Below are 18,030 nucleotides of genomic sequence, written 5' to 3'. Positions count from 1 at the left end.
AATTGTGAATTAAAATGACTGCGTTGTTCCCAAGGCTGTGTGTCAAGTACATAAAACCAAGATAACAAATATACTCCACAAACCGTCTCCATGTAACTCAGAGTGAAAAGAGCAGATTGTCTGCCATGTTGCTGCACTTTGACTTCATGAATGAGGTCAAAGCCACAGAAAAACAAAAATCACTCTCGTGAACAGATAATCACATTTTTTACTGACTTTGCACAAACCAGGGCGGATGGCTGCAGACGTGACTGACAAAACAAAAAGGAAAACAGACATTATCAGATATTTTGATAAGACTGCAAACATGCTGCTGCACATACAAGCTAATGAAGCGTGCATGACCCCGAAAACATAAAACTGCACATTCAGTGACAAAACGATGAAAGAAAATAAAAACACACATTTTACAGAAGTTAGAAATCAAAGCGTTTTGATGCCGCGTCGCATTTCTGTTGAGTTTTATCGTAATAATCACACGTCCATAAATCCGTACGTTTAGGGAGCAAAAACACAACTTCATTCATTAAATTAAGATTCGAATTATTCATCTAAAAAAAGAGACGTACGTTAGCACACTGCAGTCTTCATCTCCTTTATCTCCCATGTCTCTTATTTTGAAAGCAAAGCGCTTATTAAAAGGTGTCAGAACAGAAAAAGACGATTTAAAATGTGCACTTATAAAAACATAAAAACTGACGAAATCCAGAAGACGACGTGACGACCGGACCGCCAGATTCTTCCGTTTTGAAAATGCCAGCGATAACGTCCGATGTTGTAAATACACGTCCCACTGCAGCAGTGAATTAAAACACATCGTCACTGCGTCTCCTGGATTTCGCTCTCCAAGTTGCCGGAGTCCTCCCGAATGGTGCTGTGGATCATCCACTGCCTGACGTAGTTCGAATTGCAGTTTTTGTGCTCGTGAAACAAGTCCGCGTCTAACCGCTCCGCCGTGTTGGAGTCCGAAGCCCCGGGGCTGCTGCACTCTCCGAACCCGCTGTCGATGGTGTCCAAGTCCACGGGAGGGTAGCCGTCCTCCGACTGCTCGTTGGACACGAACGAGTCGAGCGAAATCCTCTCCGGTTCGTCGAACTGGACTAAACGCGGCTCGAAGTTCACGTCTTCCACCAGTAAGTCGTTGTGAATCTGGTTTTCGTGCCGCGGCGACACCTCCATCCGGGACACGCGAGGCTCCTCCGCGTCGTAGGCGGCCCGCTCTCCGTTGTCGTCACGGCAACCCCGGAGGTCGTCGACGGAGCTCCGCGACGTCGCGTCCTCCTCGAACTCCTCCCCGGACAGGATGACGGTGTGGATGGAGACGTGTCCCGCCGAGCGGGCGGTGCCCGGCGAGCCGTCGTGGAAGAACGGCGGCGGACGGAGGAACGGGCCTCCGCGTCTGACGTCGCCGTCCTCCGTGTAGCCGAGGACGTCGTGACGCTTCTCGCTCCGCGTCGGAGCGGCCGAAACGCTCTCGAGGTAGTCGTACTCGCTGAACGCGGGCTTCACCCACTCCTGCAACACAGCAAAGGGAAGACATTAACTTTGGAGTATCGGACGTACGCAGGTGGCGACGGCCGATTGGCTGAACGAATCAGGTGCAAACAGCTGTTCTGACGAGGCTGAGACACGAGCTGCTAGCATACGGGCACGAGAGCGTGGATACAAAAAAAGTTCAGGGGCGGGTGTGTTTGAACGCAGCGCAGCGATGCACCCGGAGCAGCAGGACGCAACGACCTCCACCAGGAAGTATTCAGAGTGTCGTCTCTTCTTCATCATCATCATCATCATCATCACTGAGTCGCTCACGTTAACGTGACATCCGGTAACGTGAACATTAGTGATTCCAACCGCGGACCTGAAACTGGAGCAGAGAAACGTCACATCTTGGGTTCAAATGTTTGAGGAACAGAATATTTCTAACAGGTGTTCCTGAGCCCATGCAGCGATTTCCACCACAGAATCGAGGCTGTTTTTAATGCAGTGCTGGACGTTTTCTATCGGCATCAGATTTTTGAGTCCAACTCTGTAAACGGTGAACAGAGACTCTCGAAATGCTTCAGAAAGTCGACGGCGAGGAAGCGACGAGGTGTTTCTGAGTTACGTTCACGTGTTGATGTTGATCAGGAGACGACACTCTGAATACTTCACGAAGTTATCAAACTTTCTTTACCAAAGAAATCTGACCCATAAAAACTGCACCGTGAGTCTCAATGAAATGTCTAAACTCAAATTATTTCTTGCATTTTGAAAACTGAAAAGTGCAGGAAGGTTGAAACCAGGTCTTTATCTGATCTTTATTTACTGTACGTTAACCACTAATAACTGCTTGTCTTATTTTTGGATGAGACATCCGGGCAAGTACCTAAATATTTTGATAACATCAGTCTTTCACAATGTTCAGCAGGATGTCAAAGTTTAGCTGCTGCTGTAAACGACTGTGAATGTGCACATGAAATCCTGATGGACGCCGACGTTGGACTTTATCTGCTAAATACCCAGATTCAGACCCAATATGATCTCCTGATGCGGGAAATGAAACATAAAGGTCATTACTTCTAAGACTAAGACAAAAAATGACACATTTCAAACCTACACAGAATATTTTGGACACTTCAGCAAAACAATTGATTGAACAATCGAGACTTTTTTTTTTTTTTTAACAATCTATCAGATGAACGCCGCAACAGAAGAAAAGAAAAAGGGGAGCACGTAATAATAAACTCCAGTTCAGTTGAACTGTTCATGTACGACTCTCCCCACACCAACGCTCCTCTGCAGCAGCTCGAGTGTGCAGCCGCCCACAGCACCGATGCCCAGATAAGCTCGGATCAGTTGCCACCACATCCTGAAGCACGACGCTCGTCAGCGTCTCAGAGACGGCTGCGATTCTCCGAGGAAGACTGTGAGAGATATCGAGGGAGATGAAGATGAAGGATTTAAAAAAAAAAAATACAGCTGACGAGCTGTGATTTCAGATTGAAGAACTTTGTCACCTGGTGTTGAATTAGAAGATGATAGATTTATAAAATGAACGACTTGGTGGATTATTTTTTTGATTGAGTATTGACATGAGTTTGTCACATGACTGCAGGTTCAGAGAGAAAAAAACCGAATGCCATGATGAACTTTTTCTATTTCATTATATCTCCCTCCGACTTCCCCTTTCATGGTTTGCTGCCCACGATATTTGCTGCCGCAGCGCCCTCTGCTGAGCAACAAGTGTAACTGCACACAGTTTATTTATTTATTTATTTTTGTCAGCTGACTCAGACGTGGAGGTAAAAAAAAAACCTGATTCTCACAGCAGGTTTGAAAGAATATTTTCTCTCCATATTTCTCTGCGACTACTGCGTGTAGTTTTAATGTTGTTGTTTTTAAAATATGGATATTTTAAATGTATCTTTCCATATCTTAGATTAATATTCTAACGTGATTGACATTAAATATCTTCATGAAGTTCAGAGGACGTGATGATGACGTGAGGACGATGTGGACAGCAGATGGACGTGAGGAGTCGTCACGTGACCACTGGGAGAAAAACACAACTAAGTTCTGACGTTCTAAATGTACTTTTTGTTTTTAGGCCAAACTAGTTTCAAACTTGAAGGCATGTTTTTGAATAAAATGTGTTTTGCAGCAGTTTTTTTTTTCACAGATTATTTAGAAATGTCGCCGGTGCTCCGTCTGCCATCGACGTAAAACCAGCAAACATAAAGCAGAGGGGAGAATATTCGATCAGAAATAACAAGCAGCCCGTCGAAAGACAGGAAGCATCATTTACATCAGGGGAAAATACAAAAGGTGATGAAAGATGGAGGCTAAAGATAATCACCGGGGAGATGAACCACAACAGTCTCTCGTTGTGTAACAGGTGAACAACAAGGTGCTTTTAGCTCTGAACCGGCAGCTCCGGGGGCATTTGGACTTTTCCACTGGGGTGGAACACGTCTGACGATCACAGAAATAATATCCTCCCACATCATGTCAGACACATGAAGCCCCTGAACACTGACTCATTCTCATCATGGAGGGGAAGTCCCAGAGAACGGGCGCCAGATCTGATGAAAGTCCCCTCCAGGGCAACATCTGCTGGACTACTTTGGAAACTACACACACAGACACACACACACACACACACACACACACACACACACACACACACACACACACACACACACACACACACACACACACACACACACACACACACACACACACACACACACACACACACACACACACAGAGACTCACACAGAGACTCACACACACACACACACACACACACACACACACACACACACACACACACACACACACAGACACACACACACACACACACACACACACACACACACACACACACACACACACACACACAGAGACTCACACACACACACACACACACACACACACACACACACACACACACACACACACACACACACACACACACACACACACACACACACACACAGAGACTCACACAGAGACTCACACACACACACACACACAGACACACACACACACACACAGAGACTCACACAGAGACTCACACACACACACACACACACACACACACACACACACACACACACACACACACACACACACACACACACACACACACACACACACACAGACACACACACACACACACACACACACACACACACACACACACACACAGACACACACACACACACACACAGAGACTCACACAGAGACTCACACACACACACACACACACACACACACACACACACACACACACACACACACACACACACACACACACACACACACACACACACACACACACACACACACACACACACACACACACACACACACACACAGACACACAGACACACACACACACACACACACAGACACACAGACACACACACACACAGAGACTCACACAGAGACTCACACACACACACACACACACACACACACACACACACACACACACACACACACACACACACACACACACACACACACACACACACACACACACACACACACACACACACACACACACACAGAGCCCCCCCCTCCAGGTGGTGGTGCCTGCTCGTACCTTGAAGTTGCCTCCGTGGTTGTGGTACAGCGGCTTGAAGAAGTAGTCTGGTTTGGGGATGTACGTGATCACGTTCAGCTTCCTCTGCCAACACCTGGAACGGACGAGAATCATTTACAAAACCAAACAAGAACAAACTGGAGACAGGAGAGAATGAAAAGTGATATTATACGTTCAGAAAGAGGTTGTGTGACGGAAGATAACGGCTTTTTTCTAAATCTTTTTTAATGTGAATTATTACACAGAACGAAGCTGAAACTGTGACTCAGTCAGATGTTGGCGTTTGATTATCATTTCTCAACGTTTCGGGGCAAAAGGTCAACGCCTCCCGTACGAAGAGCGACACAATGAACTGAAGAAACACATTATATTCTCAGCCTTGGAAATGTGGCTTTTATTTCATCAGAAAAACTTTAAAAACTTGGAACGCTTTAAAGTTGCCGGAGTCTCTGAAACCACGGTGAAACTCGGCCCGTGTATGAACCAACATCCTGAACACTCGTCCAAGTGAGCTGTGAAATATAAACTCTGTTGCCGGTTGCCTGGCGACGCCAGAGCCGATCAGCCGTGTGACGCAGCTGAGTGATAAAACAACAGTGATATGACTGATTTTCATAAAACACCTCTAGTAAACAAAAACATGTTCATTTTTATTGCTTGTTTATAAGCGCTGAAATTGATTTTTTTAATTTTTTTTTTTAGTCACAGTTCCAAAACTTCGGCTCGTCGTCCAGATCAGGACGTAAACCGTCAGTTTAAAACATTTATTTTTGATGGTATTTCCATATCAGGCCCAATTTCTTATTGTTTGGTTAATGTTGTTTTGTCTTATTATGTGTTATATTTTGTCTTTATTGATGGTTTAAATTATTTTAACTCTATTTTTTAGGACATTAATAACTTCAGGTGCTGTTTGGCTTAACATCACTTATTTACATTTTTGTCTTTGATATATTTTTTTATATTATTTAAATTCTCTCCGAAGCGTTTGAATTCTGTCTGATGTTGTGCAGCTCTTGTTGTTGTGTTTAAATGTGTTTAGTAAATAAACTGAATTTAACAAACAAAAACCACCAACGTGATGAAGGATTTTAAAAAATCTCCGTTTTGGTGATAATTTGAGAAACATGTTGTGTTTTATTCATTTTATTTGTGTTGTTTATTTGTTTGTTTTTTCTGTTTTTATGGTCTTAATTAGAGACAGAAACATTTCCCCGCTGGTGAGAAAATAACAGTTATGACACAAAACCTGCGATAAATCCAACCTCATGAAAAAGGTCCGTTTTTGTTGAAAATCCTTGAAGCAGATTATTAATCGCTGTTCCAGCTTCTCGGATATAAAAACCGCCGTCTGTTAATCGGCCTTTAAAAAAAAAAAAATCACCAGAAAGTCTCTGAAAGAGTTTCAACAAAAAACCAGAATATTTAATAGTCGTGATGGTAAAAGGACTTTTGTGAAGCTAATAAACTCGTAAATGATGAAACGCAGACGAAACTCTGCAGACCGAAAGATTCGCTGCAATGAACCAAAACCACGAGGTGCCATTATGTCTCACAGGTGGAAGATGACGTCATCGTATGAAATAGACACAAACAAATAAGAGATAAACCAAACAAACAAAGAGATAAAGTGAGGCTCTTTTCCTCGTCTGTTTCTGGTGAGTGTTTTTTCTAGAGATGATGTGCAGGACTTCCTACCGTCAGCTGCTGAGTGCAGAGCTGCATGTTCGCTGCAGCGGTTTCTGTCTCTACGTGGGAGGCGATGACAGGAAAGAGTCAAGATCGAAGCGGCGTGAAGGTTTTGCTAATTGTTTTACTGGAAGACGACGTGACCTTAAAGTTTTCTCCTCCTAAATGAGCATTCGCGTAAATTCAACTTTTAATCGTGATTTCCGTTCACGTTTTATTGCGTCGCGACAGGACTTTAAACTTTCTCTGTTTTTTGTTTTTTTTATAATCGAACGTGAAGGACGATCAGTTTTAGAAAAGTTTTTGTTGTTGTTTGTTTCGTGTTCGGGGAAGATTCGAACACGCCCCCGTGAGAAGGTCAAATCACCGAACCAGAGAAACTCCGTTGTTTGGAGGTACTCACGGTCTTTTCTTGTAACCGAGCATCAGGAGGGCGGCGACGACGCCGGCGCCGGTCAGGGCGCCGTACAACCACAGCCGATCCAATCCTGGAAAGACCACGTTGTTAAATAAACAATAAACAATAAACAAAAAACAAAACGCTTCCTGTTCCTCAAATGAGTGTAAAAAAAAAAATCAATAAATAAAAACGCTGTCCTCACCGTCGTCCTGTCCCGCCATCCTCCACTCCACCGCCGGGCTGCGATCGCTCCACGGGCCGGTCAGGTGATACGTGGGACACATCCGGGCCTGGACGTCCACCACGTAGCCGGTGTGCGGCAGCAGATCCCGACGCTGCAGCACAAAGTACTTTTCTGTCACGACGGGGGATCGAACCAGGTCCCGGTCCCGGTCCCGGTCCTGTGGGGAGAGAAATGAAAACAACAACTCTGCGTGAGAGTCGTCGACACAATCTTATATTTCAGTTGTTAAGTTTTGGGCTCTTGAGTTACCTTCAGAAAGTCTCCGCTCGCTCTGATGTGCAGCCGGTACACCAGGCAGTCCTCGCTGTTGTTGTTCTTCCAGGAGATGTTGTAGAAGTCCTCCGTGTCGGACACTCGCACGTTGAAAGGAGGCGGCGGCTTCACTGTGAGAATAAAGTCCGAGAGATGAACATCGTCGAAGTGACGTCGATGGTCGAGAGATTATTTTCTGAACTTTCCGAACATCAACAGAGAAATCTGCTTTAATTCATAAAGATGATCCGTAACGGGCTCGTTGGAAAACATCTGGAGAATAAAATATGTGAAAACACAACGCTTCCACTCGCTAGAATAAAAACCGATCAAATATCTGTCGACGTTTTAATGACCGATAACGTTTTCTCTTCACGTTTATCTGTTCAGAAGAAATGAGGAAGATCAGAACGTCCCGTTGAGTGATAGTCGTCAGTCCGACCTACCCACATCACTCAGGTCCCAGCGGGAGGTCTCGGCCGCGCAGCTAGTTGGCGGACAGACGGTTGCCGTGGTCGCCGTCGTCCTGCAGACGGTTCCGATGGACGCGATGTCGTAGAGCTCCTCCAGATGCATCGAGCAGGATCGAGGCGGTTGGATGTCACAGCGGCCGGAGACATTCTGTCCTTCATCCCTGAAACAGACCGACTGTGTTTAGGATCAGTGACATCATCATCATCATCATCATCATCATCACCATCACCATCACCATCCTCATCATCTTCCTCATCCTCATGCTCATCATCATCATCACCACCATCATCCTCATCCTCATCATCAACATCATCCTCATCATAATCACCATCATCATCTTCATCCTCCTCATTATCATCATCACCATGCTAATCATCTTCCTCATCATCTCCATCTTCATCCTCCTCCTCATCTTCACCATCGTCATCATTCTTATCATCCTCCTCCTCATCATCATCATCTTTCTCATCATCGTCATCATCCTCCTCCTCCTCCTTGTCATCTTCCTCATCGTCATCATCTTCCTCCTCCTCCTCCTCCTCCTCGTCATCTTCCTCATCATCATCATCATCATCACACCATCGTCAGACTCAATGAAGTTTGTTTACCGGTCTGATAGGAACAACAAACATCTGAACCACATGGAGTTTCTAATAAACATCTCTGACGAGAGAAAATGATCAAATGATCAGAAATAAGAATCAGCGGAAGTTCAGATTTCTTCTTCAACAGTTTGATCTGAAATCATCCAACAGCTTCGTCCGGTCTTTGTCTTGAAGCAGCGTCGCTGCGGCCTCAGGTGGCTTCTTGGTTTCCATTTTTCAGCTCTCAAACATCTTAAAATGTAAAGTGAGGACGTTGGATCTGTTGCTGCTGTTTTAATCAGGTTGAACATCAACGGTGTAACAGGTGAACTTTCTGAATGACAGCAGTGATGTTTCTGTAGAACACGTCGCCGTCCTGAAACGTCTTCATTAACAGGACACGTACCAGCAGACGACCTCCAGCTGGACGAGATGCCCCGGCGCCGAGGCCGAGCACGAGCAGACCAGCCACTCCTGGTAGTCCGTGGAACAGCTGACGTTGCAGAAACACGCAGCTGCAGAAGAAAAGAACAAAAAGAGGCCGTCAGCTTGAAGGAGTCGGATCCACTCGCTAAACCTTCCCGCGCCACAAACAACCAAACCAGGTCATACAAAAAACACTTTCAAGGAGAGTTTGACCAAAAGAGCTCAACTTAAGTTTGTTACTTGTAGAAATGTGAAGGATCCGACTCACCACCGTGAAGGAGCGCGAGGCCCCACAGAGACAATAAGAGGGCCGGTTCACGGGCCATGGGGGCGACCCGCTGCTATCAGCCGCGTGCAGAGGAGGAAACACGGCAGCTGAAACTAAAGATAGACCAACCCGTTATAAATGTCTTCTGTGGTATACAGGGGGGAAAAAAAGATGATTTAATAATGATTTATTTAATGATAAATTAGGGCAAAAAGGGGGACGACTCAAATATCTTCGTACGATCCAAGTTGCAGTAAGCAGCAATAATTATAGTTATATTAAATATTATTTAAAAAAAAATTAAATCATAAAAGACCCACAGAAACGTACCATAAAGAATGAAAAGTCATATTTTATCTCTGAAAACTGCTGATGTCTTTAAAAAACAAAAAGCACCATTTTCTCAACATGTTCTGTTCTCATTCAGAAATAAAAAGTCGACTTTCTTACCTTATTTTGTTGTAAAATGTCTTTAAAGTTAAACTTCTGCGAGCGAATGGATGCGCGAGCGAGCGGAGACACGGACGCACTGACGTCTGCGAGCGGAACAACTTCATGAGGAGGAAGTGGTGAGCTTTGAGTCGGTGGTGCCTTCCCACCACATCTACATCACTGCCATGAATATGCAGAAATACATGAAAAAAAACATCGTCCACAGGAAACTGAGTAAACAATTCAGTGTTCGTGTCACTCGACTCGAACAAAAAAAAGACCAAAATAGATTTTGTTTTTAAAAAGTGCCGAATTAACTTTCAAGCAGCTCAAACTAAACATTCACCTCCATTTCTTCCTCCGTAAATGAGTTCGTTTCACTGAAGATATGGTAATTGTTTGCAAATCACCTTGTTAACATTTACTCAAAACCATATCGACTTGTTTCGGTACTGAAATGATGAGAGATAATAGCACAGTTGGTTTTCACACCTTTCAAAAGACTCTTAAACACAGCAGCAGCAGCTCGTGGGGTTTTCAGTGAGTCTGTATGAGTCACGTTCCCACAGCTCACAGACCATAACTAAAACAATGCTGCTTTTTTTTTAAGTTGCGCGTTTTATTTTAAACCGACATGTTTCATTTCAAAGTTGAAGCAGGAGGATCATAAACGGTGTCAACAACTTGAGATGGACTTTCCTGCAGGTAACGGTCTCCGTGGGATTCACACCAGCGGGCGTGCTGACAGCAGCTTTAACGTCACCGGTTGTTGCAGTCACACACAAAGCGTTGCAGCTGCTCTTAAATACAGGCAACTGTAATATGTATTTTTAATTTTGTTTTAGAGCAGTGAGTCAGAGGGTCAAGTTTGCACTCATTTTTTCTGTTGCGTTATTTATGAACATGTACCGAAATGAAACCACCAAATTTCTTAGTGCACAAAAGCCCCTCAGAAGATCCAGGTGTTGGAAACACGCAGCAAAACCACTCCACGACAGCTGCCGTGTCGCTTCACGGCCACCGGAGGGCGCTGTGTAGAAAGGTTCAATATGAACCGGTTCTCTTGGTTTTCTACCAACTAATAGAATTTACTGATGATTTCTGCTTCTTTTAACACACTTCTGTCTCCAGATAATTAAAACAAGAGCAGACGTTAAATTCAGATTTTCAGTTTTGAGAGGAAAATCCGACTCGTGAGAATCTGCAGAAATAAACTTTTGGCCGTAAAGAGAATGAAGACAAAATGAAGGCGGTCGGTTTGGTTTCCCTTAAAGTTTGGAAAACGCAAATAGAAAATAGAAAGAGATGTAAATACCTCAGCGATGGAGATGTGTGAGAACTGTTGTTAACGTTCATATTTGACTGCAGAAATGAAATCTTTGAACTGTGCAGGGAGTTAAAAAGAGAAAGTGTTGGTGCCTGAACAGAAACAGGAACCGGTCGGTTCAGACCGATATATCAGCCTTTCTTTAAAAAACTCAACTTCAAGCAGCGTAATAAAAAAGGAAGATGTTACTTAACGTGTTACTATGAGACCTCGAAGATGTTTCACAAATCTGGTAGTTATATAATAATAAAACCATGAATACGGTTTGAAGAAGAGTTTTTGAGATGACCAGACTGAATCTTCAGGATGTGTTGTGGCCTCCTCAGAGATGATCAGTATTACTGTTGATCCATCAGAACAGATGTTGCTGATGTTCACGGCAGACACAACAAAGATTTATTATCAGTGACGGGAATAGAAACATGATATCAAACGAGCACGCGCTCACCGGGGGAAGTCCGTGGTGACGTTGGGCTCCTTTTGTTTTCACTTCTGGAGTGACTCGGTTCAATCAGTTGACTTCAATCGGCTGCTTTCTTCTTCTTCGCTCTAAAAATGATTATCTGATGTAATTTAATATGAAACGTGTTTGAATCGGATCTTTTCCTTTAAGCACGAGGACATCTGTTCTCGGACCAATTGAACTTTCTTCACCAACAATCAAAAGTAAACGAAGTCCAGTCTCGTGCGACAGGTAACAACACCGACTGACGTACTGCTTCTTCTTCATGTGGGCTTTGTCTGTGTTTACAGTCGTTGTGACACCACAGCGCCAATATGTGGTGGGATCGCGGTAATGCAACTTAATCTACAAGAACACAGGCTGCAGACTGTATGCAGGATTCATTCATTGGACTATTAAGTACATAAATAAAGGTCTGAAAGTACTTTATCAACCTCATTAATAATTTAGAATTATATATATATATTTATTTATTTGTTAGATATTTATTTGTTATTCCCACCTGAAAAATATCCCAAAAAAGTTCATGTAGCAACAACTCCACAACTCTGAGACCAGCTTGGGCTCTATGAATAAAAGACACCTAGGATAATAATAAAAAATAAAAATGTGTGTCTCCATTCAAAAGACATTTATGATACTAAAGGTAGGTAGGTAGGTATATATATACTTTATTAATCCCCGAGGGGAAATTTTTTCGCCACAACAGCATACATACAGGAGCAATAATAGAAACAATAGAATAAAATAATAATAGAATAGAATAATATAATAGAAAAGCAATAAAATAAAAAATATAAATATAAAATATAAAATGCACAGTACATACAGTATATATACAGTACATTAAATATCTATATATATTATATACAACAAACCAATAAACACAGTCAATATATATATATATATATATATATATATACATACGGTACAGTATATATCTATATATATAATATACATATAATATACAAGCAAGAAACCAAGAAACACAGTCAACAGTGTTTTTGTACTGTGATGGATTTTGCCAGAGGTGAGTTATTGTAAAGTCTTATGGCAGTGGGCAGGAATGATCTCCTGTATCAGGAATGATCTCCTGTATCTGTCCTTGTGACAGCGGAGCTGGAGGAGTCTTTTAGAGAACGTCCTCCGCTGTCCCTGCAGCAGGTGGTTGAGAGGGTGGACAGGATTATCCAAGATGGACAATAGTTTGATCAGCGTCCTCCTCTCCACCACCTTTTCCAGACTATCTAGTTTGTAGCCGATGATGGAGCCGGCCTTCTTAACCAGCTTGTTGAGTTTGTTGGTGTCTCCGGCTCCAATGCTGCTCCCCCAGCAGACCCCAGCGAAGTACAAAGCACTGGCCACAACAGACTGGTAAAACATCTCCAGCATCATGCTGCACACATTGAAGGATCGAAGTTTCCTCAGAAAAAAGAGTCGACTCATCACCTTCTTGTAGACAGCGTTGATGTTGGTCTTCCATTTCAGTCTGTTGTCGATGGACACACCCAGGTACTTGTACTCCTCAACCATGTCCACCTCCTCTCCCAGAACTCTCAGCGGTTAAATACAGAAGAGAGTTCATAGTTTAATCAAGAATTCATCATAATAAAACTATCATAAAACCACTGTTAGCTTTGTGTTTTCAGAAAATGGTGTTATCTAAAATTAATATAGAAACTCCACAAAAATCTGAAGTTTCACTTTCAAAAACCTGCAGATAATATGTTGCTATTTAATTCATACATGCGCCATTTATACAAAAGTAATGTTTTATTTTTAGCCGACTAATAAAACTAAAATACTGAATATAGTATCTGTAAATATTTCATATACATTTCACCTAAACAGCCTGAAAGGTCATGTTTTATTTTAGTTTAGTGAGACTTCACTGCAGGGCGCAGTACTCAACTCCCTCCACTGGATGGCAGTATAGAGAGTTTTTCTTCTTGTAAAGTCAAATGCATTTCGACATCTTTATGTTCCTTTTGTTGCATTAGTGTCTGTTGTGTTTTTATTCTGCAGTGAATCAGTCCTTTTCTGTTCCTGTTCCAGTGACTCACAGCTTATTTATTACGGTGAATAAGTGTCATAAGAGTATAATGGTGGGCAAAAATGTCGCTTTGATAACAGGATACCAATCATCTTTCCTTTACTTAACTCTGATGAGTAATAAGAAAAAGTTCAAAGAGCAGCACTTAAAGTCAGACGTTTATTCGAATGCAACAGATTTAAAAGAAAACTACGTCCCAATTATTTCTCTATAAACCGTCATGTTTATTGGTCTTATTTTATCCTTTAAATGAGGTCAAACCGAACTAATCGCCCTTCAAGAAGATTTCACAGCACTCCGCAATTTACAGACTCAATAAATATGCACAAACAAAGAAGAAGAAAAAACGGAAGAAATGTCAAATAGAAGACAGAAACAGCTTATTGTCAGCTGCAACAAGAAAACAGAACAAATACAAATCATAAATAGTTCAGAAACAGCTCCGGCATGCTTTTGTGACCTTAGTTTTGTCGTATCTGGGAGGTTGTTCCAGGGGGCACGGTGTGTGTGTGTGTGTGTGTGTGTGTGTGTGTGTTGCTCTTTCCAGTGGAGGTGGCTGCAGCAGCTCTCCTCAGGTTGAGAAGGTTTTTTTTATCCCTCTCGAGGGCTGCAGGCTCTCGTCGAGTTGTTCTGTGAAGTGACCCGCACGCTGAAGCAAAGTGGTGGAGGTGTCTGTAACCGTGAGGGTGGCAGAAGCGCTGGTGGTGCTGCTACATGTTCGGATGTGGCGGTGATGGGGGTGAAGAAGTGATGTGTGTGTGTGTGTGTGTTGGGGGGGAAGGTGTTTGGTTTGTTGTGGGTTAGATACTTGCAGCTGTGCGTGTGCTTGTCCATGTCTGAGTGAATAAGGGGAGGGAAGGGGCAGCGAGGGGGAGGTGGTGGTGGTGGTGGTGGGGGGATCAGAAGTGTTGAAGCATAAAATCTCTCTCTCTCTCTCTGTCTCTCTCTCTCTCTGTGTTTCCCCCCTCTGTTGGTGGGCCAGACGCAAAGCAACAGCAATTTGTGCGATTTCACAGCTCACCGAATCCCTAAAACTCTGACAGCCTTGCACTGAGGTGGGGGTGGAGGGGTGGTGGTGTTGGTGGGGGGTTGAGGGACGGGTGGGTGGGTGGGGGACGGAAGGAATGAGGAAGAGCGAAGGGATGAACGGATGGACGGCGGAGGCGACGACTGTACTGAAGACGACCAGATTGGAGGACGAGCGGGAGAAGACGAGGGGACGTTTTCGTCGAACGGACGCGTCCTCTCGAAACACGCGGCCTTCGTCTCCGTCGTTGTCGTGACGACCATGAGAAAACAGAGAGTGGCTTCGCATGAACCGAGCCACCAGCTGGAGCTCGTTTCTCGTTGGGCCGCTCGCGCAACAGGTCGGAGAAAACAATCTGCCACCTGTCACAGAGCTGCTTTCAATTTTCTTTGCATTTCAGTTAAATATATGATGAATATTTGTAGTCGTCACGAAAGGAACCAACACAGAAAATGAATGATCTGAATAAACTAATCCCAACGTTTGGATTATTCTCAGAAGATCTGAGGGAGTCTTTGCTGATTGAAAGCAATCTTGGATTGCGCCCCCCTCAGAGGGATTTAATGCATTCATTGTTCATCGTGTCCCTTCTTGGCCTTAAATAAGGCACCAATAGGGGAGGGGAGGGGGGCATTATTTTGGCTAAGACATGACTTATAGCCCTAAAAACAAAAAAAAAGGGGGTCACAACCTTTAAAAAGGACCACCTCGGATCTCAGAGGGTCCGACCGGCACATCTCCACATAAAGTGTTGATTTCCTGTTAGGACCGAGACGCGTCCTTCACAAAGCACCTCTTGACCTTGGGTTTCCCACTACAACCAACTATTGAAAGTGACGGACTCATTTACATGCTGAGGTCGTTCAGAAATCCGACCGTGGACTCGGTGTCAAAGGACAGTCGACACTGGGGGGTGCGGAGGGGGGGAGATGTACGGCGGCGGCGATGAGATACCGCAGATAACGACTCAAAAGGGCGGCTGAGTGCTCTCGTGATAAGAGACGTCACCCGAGTGCTTTGTTTTGGTTGTGAGGTCGAAGGAGAGTTCGAGGGGAGGCTCTTTTTTTTTTTTTTGTGTGAGTGTGTGGTAGAGGTGGAGGTGGAGGTGGAGGGGAGAGGGAGGTGGAGGGGAGGGAGGGGGCAATCAGGACATCTGCACAGGCTTTGAAGAGGTCAGCCACGGGACAGGAACCATTCTTAATCCCCCCAGCTGGGCCTGCGAGTGAGGATTTGGACCTCTGCTCACCCCCACACCCCCCCACCCCCACCCACCCACAACAGTAGCTAATTGAGCTCCGGTGCTCTTGATCGCAGCACTTCCATGTAAAGCCCTGCATGCTTTCACAGGGATTTTGGAGTCGGACCAGGAAATCCCTTCTTGCCGTCTACCTACGATCCTCTCGATACCTGCCGGCAGGATTTTCCACATATCCTCCGAAACATTTACGCTGTTGCTGGCAGCCCGGCTGAGGAAAAGTGGGTTAATTATAGTGGTTTTTTTTTCTTTCTTTAATTATCAAATAACAATGAATGTCTGCAGCAACGACAACACAATCCAGACGTGTCAGATCGACATCGAAAAAGTTCAGTGGATGTTATTTCAACTTTGACCTGGATAAAAGTCCGGTGATCACCAGAGTCATTAGGACTCATCCACCAATGTTTGTTTCGGTTTATTACGGGGTTCCCACTCAAAAATCAAATGGCAAACTTTCAGCTGAAACTCCGTGGCCTCTAATAAACAGAAAAACATGCCGACGTCGTGCTGAGCAGACAAGAAACAGACACATCGTTTTATTCCCATCAATTTACAAGCTCGTTGGCATTTTGAGTACAAAACGTTTTACTGCTTTGACCTGCTGTACAATTATGATCACAAACGACGAGGCCTGTTGTAACCTTATAAACAAAACGGTTTTCAGCAAAGAGCTCTCAAACTTCACATTCAGCTTTTCTGTTGCCTACTGAGACGTCTTTGAAGTCTTTATTTAGCAGCCAAAATTCTTGAAATCTATATTTTCCCGTCATGTTTGCCTTCTTAAGCTGCTACAAGAAAAGACAAATCTTTACTGAAATGCTGCCACATGTTGGCAAACGGATAGGAAATAAAACCAACCAGGCAAAACTGGAAACACGTGATTAAAAAAAAAAAAAAAATAAAAAAAATACTACATAGAAATTATAATATTTGAATAAACAAAAATTTTATCACGCTAACAAAATCCCTTAACTTTTCCTGTTTGGACAAAAGTTTTAAAAAATTCCCCAAAATTCCGACTTTAACTGTCTGGAAAAGAGTTTGAAAAATTCTCTAATATTTCAGGATTTGGCCCCAAATTTTTTTTTTTTTTTATCAAATCCTGAGTTTTCCTATCTGGAAAAATAGTTTAAAAAAATTCCGATAGTCTACGATCCACCCCCCCCCCCCCAAAAAAAAGGATAAAATTCCTTACTTCTATGTCTGGAAAAGACCGTTCTAAAAATTCCCTGATATTGCCCCCCACCGTAGTATATGACATTACCATGCAGGCTGAGGAGGGGTGTGAGGGTGGGTGAGGGGGGTCAAGTGAAGGTTCTCGCCCCGATCAGCCAACTGGAAAAACTCCCAGGTTCAGAGGTCACGGATAAGCCACCCTGTTAGGCGATTGGTCGCACAAATCAAATTAGCATTGGCAGATGATCCTCGCTAAAACCGCCACCCATGAAGAATTAGCCGCGGTGGATTCATCCGAGCAGGATTTGATCCATTAGAAGGAGGTAACGCGCCTCGTGGTTCAGATATCGCAGGTGTTTTGTACCGCGTCCACCTGCGTTGCTCATTCTGTCCCCCGGAGACGACGACGTATTCTCGCCGACGTCAGAATAAAGATTACAGTCGTCACAGAAATATACAGACTGCATAATAATTATGCAACCGCGAGTAGCGCTGCTGTTCGAGGTAACGACGTCCTTCTGAAGTAACATCAGAGGGAAATGCTGTCAGACGTCTTTTAAAGCTGATTATTAGTCCACAGCTGCTTCTTTATCTTACGGAGTGATGCAACACAGATGTGCGGCCAAACAACAGGAATTAAGTCCAAGACGATGACGCATCTCGGGATTCACCGCCAATGCAAAATCTTCGGGGTAGAAGCGAGATGAAAAATTCAACCGCTTCAATGAGAAGACGTCGGGGAGGTGGAGAGAATCGCGTCGGCATCAGAGAATTAGCAAAGAAATGCGAGTCGCCATCAGAAAGTTCCTGCTGCGCAGGTTTTCCACACGTTAACGTGAATATTAGTGATCTAAACTGTGGACCTGA

At 43.9% G+C, this 18,030-nt stretch overlaps 1 protein-coding gene across 1 annotated transcript; it reads right to left on the bottom strand.

The window, feature by feature from the left end:
• Window positions 1–190: 190 nt before the first annotated feature.
• Window positions 191–11,730, bottom strand: il21r.1 (interleukin 21 receptor, tandem duplicate 1). Its single transcript, XM_069715011.1, has 10 exons — window positions 11,635–11,730; window positions 9,878–10,039; window positions 9,428–9,540; window positions 9,140–9,248; window positions 8,122–8,309; window positions 7,673–7,806; window positions 7,382–7,580; window positions 7,183–7,267; window positions 5,091–5,184; window positions 191–1,515 (listed from the first exon to the last, which is right to left on the bottom strand). The coding sequence occupies exons 3-10, from the start codon at window positions 9,483–9,485 to the stop codon at window positions 820–822; spliced, it is 1,563 nt and encodes a 520-aa protein (XP_069571112.1). The 5' UTR covers window positions 9,486–9,540; window positions 9,878–10,039; window positions 11,635–11,730; the 3' UTR covers window positions 191–819.
• Window positions 11,731–18,030: the final 6,300 nt, after the last annotated feature.

Source organism: Brachyistius frenatus, unplaced genomic scaffold, assembly GCF_029030835.1.
Source record: "Brachyistius frenatus isolate BFR_SWC_R1_liver_20210118 unplaced genomic scaffold, ASM2903083v1 Contig_137, whole genome shotgun sequence".
NCBI classification, from domain to species: domain Eukaryota; kingdom Metazoa; phylum Chordata; class Actinopteri; family Embiotocidae; genus Brachyistius; species Brachyistius frenatus.
The sequence above is the reverse complement of the archived record's forward strand: the minus strand, read 5'-3'. Positions and strand labels throughout refer to the sequence as shown.